The sequence below is a fragment of the Bradysia coprophila genome, unplaced genomic scaffold (assembly GCF_014529535.1).
Source record: "Bradysia coprophila strain Holo2 unplaced genomic scaffold, BU_Bcop_v1 contig_176, whole genome shotgun sequence".
Taxonomy (NCBI): Eukaryota; Metazoa; Arthropoda; class Insecta; order Diptera; family Sciaridae; genus Bradysia; species Bradysia coprophila.
Window position 1 is genome coordinate 627123 of NW_023503442.1, and position 10666 is coordinate 637788.

Here is a 10666-nt window from a genome sequence, read left to right on the forward strand (position 1 = left end):
GTAAAATTTTGTTTCTAGAATTTCTTTGGTCAACTTTTTCCTGTTACAGTTTTTGCGTACAAGCGCAGAATGCGTCACATCCAGCGATATCAGTTGTTTTGGAAGTTTGCACAGGGACTTGCGTCACTTTTACTCTTTTGAGTGTTTTTGACTGATTCGGTCTTTCAGGTAATTTTAAAAACAACAAACTGTGATGGTGTGTAGTTTTGCGGGGAAGCAGTAAAATTATATATTAATATCTACCTACAGTCCTCGATATTTCAAATGTCTCACTGTCATTTTTTCAAAGAATGTCATTGTAAATTCGCAATGACACAATGTAATTCTCAGAAAAATTTGACAGTGAGACATTTGAAATGTCGAGGACTGTAGGGAAGCAGCTAAAGTGTTTATATCAATTATTATTGAATTGTTACTCAATGTGAATTGATGAACTTTTTAAGTGGTTTCTTCCTTCAACAGATAAACGTAACGGATAAGATAAAGCAATTGCCCAAGTTTATAAAGCTATAAAGGTACGTGATTATATATTAGTCGCGCAATAATTTTTATCCTATTCATTCGAATTTGAATATTTTTTAAGTTCTAGTGATTTTCGAAATGAAACTTCGATTGGATCTTCCTACAATTTCAATTCTGTTGTTAACTACGACGGTGGTACTATGTCTAACTTCTGAGGTGAGTGAAAGTCTATATAACTGATCGAATAGATATATGCTTCTTTCATTGGTAGCTTATTTTTACTAAAAGTACAAAAATCATCTTCAGGGTACCAGTAGCTTGAAAGCAAAACAGACAGCTCTTAGAAGATTGGCGTTACATGCTGGCAAGTTCTCCTTCATCACCGCTCAAAGGTCAAAACTTACAAATAATTTCATTTTAGAGAAGAACCAAGAAACGACCTGCTCGGAAGACATAAATGAAATACTCTATTACCTCATGCTTGGACGTGAAGACATTGAGAGAACAGACGTGAAGAACATTATTATCGTAGTTGGGCCAAGTGGAGTGGGGAAGAGCACACTCACACAATTTGTTGCTAATGAAACGAACAAGCTGCGAGCAGAGTGTGATAATTGGGAAGATGAGTGTTGGATCATTGACGATTCTGGCACAATAGGAGAAGACTTAATATCTAAGACATTTTTACCCAACCTTGTGTTTCACGAGTCGACTAATACTCCATTCTACGACATGCCCGGATTTAATGACAATCGTAATGAGTCCATGGAAATCGCGAATTCGTTTTTTATGCAGCAAATTCTGAACGATGCCGAGACAGTTAAAATATTAGTGTTGGCCAGGTACAGTTCGTTTGATAACAGTGCAAGATTGGATTTTCCAAATCTACTTATGAATCTTGTCGACTTGATCAAATCGCCTGCGAAGTTCCAGGGTAGTATGGCAATAGTTTCGACGATGGCACCGCCTCATCTATCACACGACAGTATTATCCGACGGAATACACGATTTATGCAGGAATCGTTACTGGACGATATCAATAATATTTTTAGGGGGAAGGAGGAGTATATAAGAGGTTCAACTGAAATTTTGGAAAATTGGTTAGAATCGAACACCGGAAATTATTATGACGCCAAATATTTTTCATACTTTTTAAGTGCGAGCAAAAGAGGACCCTTGTTGGAAGACCCATTGCTTTATGACAACAAGATTTTTTTGAATGAAGTCATATTCGACAGACTTGAGTTCGGTCGTAAAGACGATGGGGATTTTGGTTTGCCAATGTCTGGGGCAGCCTTACGAAAATTGGAAATTACTGGTTCATGCATTTCCAATTTATTGGCTACACAAATGAAAACATTTGCTGAAGACCTAGAGTCTTATATACTGACTAATGTTTTGAATGTTATCGATGGAAATGAAACGAATATTGTCCAAATTTCTGAATTGTTAACGAATTTGACTAACTCAGATTTTTCGTTTGACAATGTGGATGGACAAAGTCTTTCCGTACACTTACAGAAGCTGTTAAGTGACGTAGTTAATCTTCAAATTCCATCTATAAATGAGACTATTCAGCAAATGGTGGACACATTGTCATTTATTGAATTCATTGAACTGACAAAAGCTGAAATTCAATTTGATCCGATCCTGTGGGTTATCAACATGCGTCCAATAAAAGAAAATTTGATAAAACATTTAGATGCTCCAGCTGGAATGCTTCAAAACGCAGCCATATTTTCTTTAGCTGAGGAATCTGAAATAATTGCTGAGCTTCTCTTATCATCAATTGACTCATTGGAAGACATTTCCGAAAAAGATGATTCGGTTACCTTCGAGGTGGCCAGAGCCAGAAATATGTTTCAAAGAATTGACTCTGCAAAATCGACAACGGATGAACTCACACAATTTCTTATCTTTTACTTATCCGAGTATGACAATTTAAGAAGCTGTGAAAACTGCAGCAGTATACCACAATTCAACGCAATCAGTGTTTTGGAGATACTTGATGAATTTTCCTGGTCGAGCAAGGACTGGACTGCTGCAAGTATATCTAACCTTCAGAATATGCTACAACTTGAACTAAATTTGACAATATTCTTGCAAGAGATGTTCATAGATTTGTCTGAACCAATCGTTCAAACTGGAGAGGATTTACCAATTCATACTTGGTGGAATGACCAAAAAAAATTATCTGAAGATAATTTCAATGACTTCTATTCCATAATTAGCTTTCAAGGATTCAAATCGTCAATTAGATTTGACAGATCACAGGTGAAGGACTTTGTTTTCTATCGAACGCAGGGAAGAAATCGATTAGAATTCCTTCTAGATTCCATGCTAAAGGACATATACGATTGTCCTAATACATCTGAAATAATTATAAGTGGAAAAATAATTTCGTTTGATCGAGTAATTTCCCGTTGTATCAACAAACAACAAATAGTCAGAAGTAGCATCGTTCTTACTGCAACGTTCAAAATTTTTGCAAATTCGAAAATAATAGGAAGGGAAATCAACGTAAACAATAATATCAACGTTATTCTAATGTCACCCGAGATGATAGTTAGTAACCATTCGGAAATAGATTTGAGTGGACGCGCAGGACAGCAGCAAGGTGAGCAAGGAAAACCAGCAGGAACTCAGTACTCGTTGTTTCGACAAGTTTTTTCGACGAACGACGGATCAATACCATCTAAGATTACACATCCTAATTTAGAAGGTGGTCACGGAGTTAATGGGAAAGTTGGATCTACAGGAAGTGGAGGGTGGAATGGTTCGAACAATTTTCATGTCAATAGTGGTAGTGACTGTGCGGCGTGGTACAGCGGTAGAATTCAAATTAGAAATTATGTCAACTCCTGCAATATTCACACATCATATTATGAGAACGCCTCTCCCGGATATTATTGTTGGAGTGGTAGTAGAACAATACAGGGAACAAGTGGAGGTATCGGCGGACGTGGAGGAAATGGTGGAACTGGCTCATGTGGTGCTGCTGGTGGGCAGAATTACTATGTTGATGCAAACTATTTTCAGTCTTCTAAAACTGCTGTAAATGGGACGCAAGGAAAAAATGGAGCTGGTGGCGCTGGAGGGCAAGGAGGACTTGGTGGATTATATGGCGACACATTATCTTTATATATACGTAATGCTGGCACATTTTCGAGGTGGTGTGAACAATCTGATGAATCGGTGATACCGTCTTGCCAACGGGCCTCCAATGGTCCAAGTGGTTCAGTTGGGACATCATGTACATCTCAAGTGTCCATAAGAATAGTCAACAAAACTTGGGTGACTCATCATTTTGCGGTGTTTAAAGCAGCATTGTCGTCAAGAAACGAGTTCATTTTCGCTCATGCAACATCTTTTCTTAACTTGCTTGGCAATGCACAACCATTTGATTGATAGCAAATTTATTTAAGAAGCAATAATAAGTCTCATAGTTTTTACGAATAAACGATTCATTATCAGAAGAGCATTTTATCAAAACTAGTTAAGTCCATTTTTCATGTATAACGTGAGAGAGAGAGAGACAGATGTATTTCAACTATTGATGACTGATGCAATTGAATTGAACATCGTCTTTCAGTGATCTTGAACGAAAAAACTGACAAAAATAATCGTTCACTATTTTATCTCCACTCAAGTAGCATAAATTCCTCTTTTAAGCAAAAACCAATGCCCATAACCTGTGAGAAAACACCAGGGGTCCGTGGTTAGGAACTTGAATAAAATACGTGTGCTCTTGAGTAATGACAAAGAGATAATGCTTTATTGATTCTTCAGGTTGGCTCTATATAAAACTATAGGGTCGGTATGTAGATATTTGTCATGAATTAAGTTGTTAACGTTACACTAGTCCAACATGAACACACAACAACAAAATGTACAATTTTTGTTTAGAAAGGAGGCAATTAACCTCATCCAGGACATGCGTTGATGGCAATGTTCCAATAATTGACGCTGCATTGTCTCGTTATATGTCTATAGTTATTCTTTGTTTTACGTACAGAGTCGATCTTTTTTCGTTCGTGGCTCTCGTAATTGTTTTACCCAAAACGCTTAGCGTGTTCACCCCAAGGTCGAGTCTCGAAACCAAGCGGAACGTTTGATTATTCAACTCGAATTATGATTGGATTGAATGGCTAGAATCTTGGTTCTTTCCGTGGATAAAAAATATGGAGGGAGATTCAATCGATTTTCACTCTCATCTCAACAGTATCTTGGAGTCCATTGCAAATTTTCAACTTTTGCGCCTAGCGTGGCATAAATAATTTTTCATATCAGCTTATTTTGGGTGAGTGTCGAAGAATTTCTACATGAGTTTTTTGTTCGGTAACTTTAATTTATTCACAACATTTGATAGCTCTACCATTTCGATTCAAATATCTACGTAATAAACACGGCACAGCAATGCCGCTTTTATTTTTGACCAGTAAGTAGACAATATTTCGAATATAAATACGACTGTAGCAACCAATAGTAGGCCAAAACACATTTCAATAATGCCAATCAATTGTGATAAGTTAAGCTTATGGGGAGTACTAACATCAGTAGTGTCGTAAAGGGTCGATAGTTTATAAGGTGCATTCCATTTTTCCGTCAATCCATTTTCGTTCATGTAGGTAATTTCGTCATCTAATGGATGTTTCAGGAAGGAGTTTTTGGCCAAGAACAACGAATGAGAACACGTTACAACTTTTAGCGTTTGTGGTCTTTCGAATATTCCATTTTCATAGCTTTTTTGTCTCGTCTCGTCAACCAGTGGTAACTCAAGGGTAACGTACCCTTCGTTTTCGGTAACGTACTCAAATTCCGAGTTCAATTTTGCGTCGACAAATTTCAGTCTAAAAAGTTTGTAATTTGATTAGTTGGACATCTGCTAGATATTATAGCAGAGATCTCGATATCCAATGTCCAAAGACTTAAATTTTGAAACTCCAAATAACAGCAAGGGAACATCTATTAATTCCGTTCGCAAAGGAAAATTCAATTGTTTACACTAGAGTCCAAACCCCCCTGCTTCCTCCATACAGGAGGACGGAATTAATGGATCTCCCCAATTGGAAGCACTGGCAAATTGAAAGTTAAGATTTGCAATTGTAACTTTCGTTAAAATTTGGGAATCATTGTAGAGACCTTCTCACATCACATCCCGAACAATAATCACTTACATTTTCTCCATTCGCTGGTCAAATTCGAGAAATTCGTAGTAATTTTCTTTAATTAATTTGATTGTAATATTCCGTTCGATTAATTCGTCAATGCTACGCACACTCTCCTTCATTTTATTCATTTTAATAAAAGTAAATAGTTCGCCCTGGTACACAGTTTGTAGAATGAAGCATACCAAAATCCATAGAATAAGAAAAAATCGTGCAAAATTTGTTCTCGGTTCATACTCTACTCCGCCAGTTAGCAGCACACTTATTAGATTTAGATATGGTGAGACATTCTTCTCGCCAACTACAAATTCGTACGTAACTCTGTTAATTAGCTGTAGAATCTTTATCACCACAATCGCCGCCATTAGCACCACCAATATTAGTGTCCACATTGATAGTGTAAAAGGAAAGAAAAGCTTTTCAAAGGACGTGTACGGACTGGCATTCGGTACAACAAAAATTATGTTATCAAATGAGTACGATTTGGTTGCACTCAATGCCTTCTTATCTGCTGGTGTAAAGACCAAAGCACCGACGGTGATATTGACATTTCTGTGAAAAACCTAAAAAATGACACTTTGTTTCATAAGAAAGATTGTTTTTAGCCCCATACGAAGTACTGGGGGCTTATAAGATTAATATGCCATTTGTAACATGTCGAATTGGAAGCAGACAGTAAGGGCAAAGCTACTCGGCCCTAAGTGATTTTTGCACATAAGTCGAGAAATCTCATCCGAATTTGCTTGTTTGTGTTTCATTTGAAAGATAATTCAATAACGAAAGAAAGTTGGTAAAAAAAAGTTGTAAATTCGGATTACTAAAATTATATCGTAAACTGTTAACTGTCAAGGCAGAAAGTGCTGCTCGTGATTTCGTCCCAATAATTTAGATTTTTTGATGATATCATTTGATTTGTTTTGATATAAAAGTGAATGTTGCTCAAATTCTGGATGCCTTATTCTCAGATATTGTGAAGAAAACTGGATTGAGCCCAATAATTTAATACCTCGGCCAACATAAAACTCAACATTCTCAACATAACCACACATTTAGTGAATAGTTGACGTGGAGCAGCACGAAAAGCAGCGTGATCATCTTACAAAGAGGAAGATATCGTGGAAGATTTCTTCGATTGAACAGTTTCAAAGTACCAACTGCTTGACTGGATGATGGTACCCCCTGTGGCCCGGTCCGATAATGTTTCATACATGAGTATTCCTCGAGGGGTGACTCACTTCTAGATTAAATGGATTAAATGGTATTAAATGGATTTAATGGATTTAATGGGTTTAATTGATTAAATGGATAAATGGAATAAAAATTGGATTAAATGGAACGTTGCCGGTTATTGTGACTTGTCAACTTTAGGCACACCGGAAAGTGCTAATGGAGTCGAGGAATACCTCCAAATAAATTTCTAAAAATCAAAAATTTGACTTTTGATTTTTTGAAATTTATTTAGAGGTATTCCTCGACCCCCTTAGCACTTTCCGGCGTGCCTAAAGTGCCTGCTCGAGCATTATCCCCTACGTGTTAAATAGGAAAAAAGTTCATTTTACCAAATACTGTAAAAGTCTTAAAAATTGTTGATTTTGATCGAACCACGTACTACAACTCATACTACAATGTTAAAAAGCGAAAAAATCCACTTTTAGTAGTTTTTTGTGTAAAGTGGATTAAATAAATTTAATACCATTTTTAACAAAAAAAAAATTCCTATACCTCACGAGGACTTAAACGAGCTGGGAATCGTGCAAATCTATTTTTCGCAATTACTTTACAAATTTTTCAGGTGGGTAGCCTAATTATTTCGGTAAAACTAAAAATTTTTATTTGGATTAAATGGATTAAATAGATTTAATGAATTAAATGGATTAAATGGAAGTGCGTCACCCCTCGGTATTCCTTCTGTACCGAAGTACAAAAATCTTTCGATTATACGAGATTACCTGCCCGAAGGCTTTACATCTCGTCCTCTCTAAAAGGCACAGATTGAGATAAGCACATTCAGCTCGTCAGACGACTACCTTTTTATGCCAGCGTTTCATGCACCGCATACCAAAGGTGAGGCCAGAATCTAACTTCATTCTTACTACAATTCCCCCGGGAGTAGTACCCCAAAGGTGCTTCCCACAGCCACCACGTTTCAGCCAAGGAGAGGCTCCTCAACCATCGCTGGGCCCGGTACCGAGAGTTTCTCGGGCTTCCGGGGGGCTGCCACCGCCCGTGGTACCGATACAAACCCTCGGGTAGGGTACGTGGTTGGTATGACCACTTCGGATGGAATCATGAACCTCCAGCTCCGATCAGCATGGTTGGTTGGTTGGATTTAACGAACTTTGGGCCAGACACCCCGGTCGATAGCCACTGTTCAATCCACCCAACATACCTACGAGGTCTTATAGAGACGGAGCTCAGGCCGTTTCATACAAAAACATTTGTTTGAACAACAAAATACCATAACTTTGGCGCTGTACCTGCTCATCCGAGCCTCACAGCGATTACATTTTTCGAGAGCCTACAAATGCATCAGATAATTATGGACCTTTCAAATTGCGAAGTGGCCACTCAACCGATGTCATTACCATTGTTCCGGATATAAACATTGACTCCAGTGTGTTCTAATCCGTGCTTGGAACAATCGACAAGCAGCCAGATGTGTCAACATTAGTCGCATGGTTTTCAATATTTAAGAAAGATTTGTGATTTGTAACGAAAGATGTCGAACCAACCATACGATTAATAAAAAATCGTAAACTTTTATTTTACTTGAGAAGTACTTCGTACGGGCTTTTGTAATTGCGCTAAGCGCAATTTTAAAGATGGGCACCTTCAATAAATTTGCAATAATGTCAAGTGGAAGCATTTTGATAACGGACGAATAAGGGTTACGGGCGTATAATGGTTTTGGACAAAATAGATTTACAGGTCGTCAAATTATATTTTTCTTCAAATTTCCTTCCTTCTAGCCTGACCGAATGCAAGGGGTCCAACAATAAAACATTTTGAAGTCAGTAAACCAAGCGGTTTCATTTTGGTTGAAAAAACAGGCAACACAAAGTCCGACAATTGAATTTTTCTCAACCAGCAATGCAACGATAAAGTAAATAGCATTCATATTGTTTGTTACCGGGTATGTGCGCTCATGTGAAAGGCTTACCTTACATAAAACCTTATAACAGTAACATTATGTGAACTGTTTTTATAGTCTAGGAGCCGTGGAACACAGTGTGTCCAAACATATGTCCGGAGCATCTGAAAGCGGTTTTCGGTAGAGTTCGACTCCTAGATGAAGAACAGGTAAGGTGCCAGGCTGAAAGATGGGTCCATTGTGAGAAATAGCCGCTCCCGCTCCCATATCAAAATCTGTGTTTTTTCATACATTTTCACTTCTGTTGAGAGAATCTGGAAAGATAGAAAAAAACTTTCTTCTAGAAAGTTATAGAGAATTGAATTCTGAACAAAAATGTACAAAGAAGCTATTGTGTAGAAATACAGGGTGGTCCAAAAAATTTGGTGAAACTTGAAAATTTGTGTTTGTTCGAAAAGTGCTTGTTTCACCCAATTTTTTGGACCGCCCTGTATTTTCTACACAATAGCTTCTTTGTACATTTTTGTTCAGAATTCAATTCTCTATAACTTTCTAGAAGAAAGTTTTTTTTCTATCTTTCCACATGATCTCAACAGAAGTGAAAATGTATGAAAACAAGGCAGATTTTGAGATAAGAGCGGCCATTTCTCAAAATTGACCCATCTTTCAGCCTGGCACCTTAACTATTCTTCATCTGGGAGTCGAACTCTACCGAAAACCGCTTTCAGATGCTCCGGACACACGGTGTTCCATGGCTCCTATATTATTATGGATGTTAAGTTTTTGTGTCATAAAAAACATGTTTTTGTTGAGCCTACCTCGCCCAAAGCTTCCGAAACAGTTCCGTTTTCGTACACCATTCCAACATTATCATCCCAGTGGATCGAAAACACTGGCTTAAAATTAATTCTCTCAGACAATGTTTGCAGCACGTTGTATTCAATTCCTTCGAAGTCGTATGTATCATTGGGATATGTTTTTTCAACTGAAATCAATGGTTTTATCAGGTTCACAAGAATCGAGATGGGACATTGATGAAGATCTTCCGTTTTCATTGGAAACGATTCATTATTCGGATCGACGAAACGGCCGTTTCGAAACCGATTCCAAATCACTGGCACGACGTTTCCACAATGAGATGGTGTGAATGGGAAGTAGGTGTACAGAATTAAATCTACTTCAGCATCAGTTGGTTCATAGGTCAAAATATTAACATTGAGAATGTCATTTTTCCAACATTCGTGTAGAATATTGTTAACAATGGTGGTGTGGTCCTTGTAAAATTGTGTTACAACAACGGTGTAGTATCCGAAATAATCCAACGATTTCGGGACAATGTTGTTTAATATTAAACTGAAAATATTAGCAAAATAAATAAAACTTAGTCAAAATGGTCCTCTTCTGACATACCGCCACGATTCATATGAGTCAATTAAAATGAGATTGTTGATGAAGTCAACGGAACGGTTCAGATAGCCATCATCATTTATAGTCCATGTAATTGCTATGTTTGTGTCGAGGCTAGCCAAAATGTCTCCCAAGATCACACTTTGTGTGATGTCGAGTCTACTTGTTGAGCATTGTGTTATGGCAATTGTGTTCGACTCTTTCACATAAAAATCCGAAATAATTGTAGTTACGGCCAATGCAAAATTGTCTTCCTTTTCTATTTCTATTTGAATATTTGCGGTAACTAGAGTAACTGTTACTAATACACTGATTTTCATGGTTAACCAGTTTCCCGTGTCTACAATGTAGACTCTACGTAACAGTAAATGAATGTAATCATTTGTTGTAATCGAAATATAACTCAAGTATCGACGACGATTTAAAGTGATCGTGACGCTTGTCCTCATAAATAAAACATTTGCGACGCATCTTTCTGCTTCATCAACGAAAATTTTGAAATCTAAATTTTCTGCTAATTGACGTTTTTGAACGTCAC

At 37.4% G+C, this 10666-nt stretch overlaps 2 protein-coding genes across 2 annotated transcripts; one reads left to right on the forward strand and one right to left on the reverse strand.

Annotated features, from left to right (window-relative positions):
• The first annotated feature begins 888 nt into the window (after nt 1-888).
• On the forward strand, nt 889-3935 carry LOC119075095. The gene has a single exon (XM_037181484.1). The coding sequence runs from the start codon at nt 940-942 to the stop codon at nt 3868-3870; it is 2931 nt and encodes a 976-aa protein (XP_037037379.1). The 5' UTR covers nt 889-939; the 3' UTR covers nt 3871-3935.
• Nucleotides 3936-4846: 911 nt separating this feature from the next.
• Nucleotides 4847-10448, reverse strand: LOC119075091. Its single transcript, XM_037181481.1, has 4 exons — nt 10132-10448; nt 9540-10074; nt 5640-6193; nt 4847-5312 (listed from the first exon to the last, which is right to left on the reverse strand). The coding sequence occupies exons 1-4, from the start codon at nt 10446-10448 to the stop codon at nt 4847-4849; spliced, it is 1872 nt and encodes a 623-aa protein (XP_037037376.1).
• Between the last annotated feature and the right edge of the window lie 218 nt (nt 10449-10666).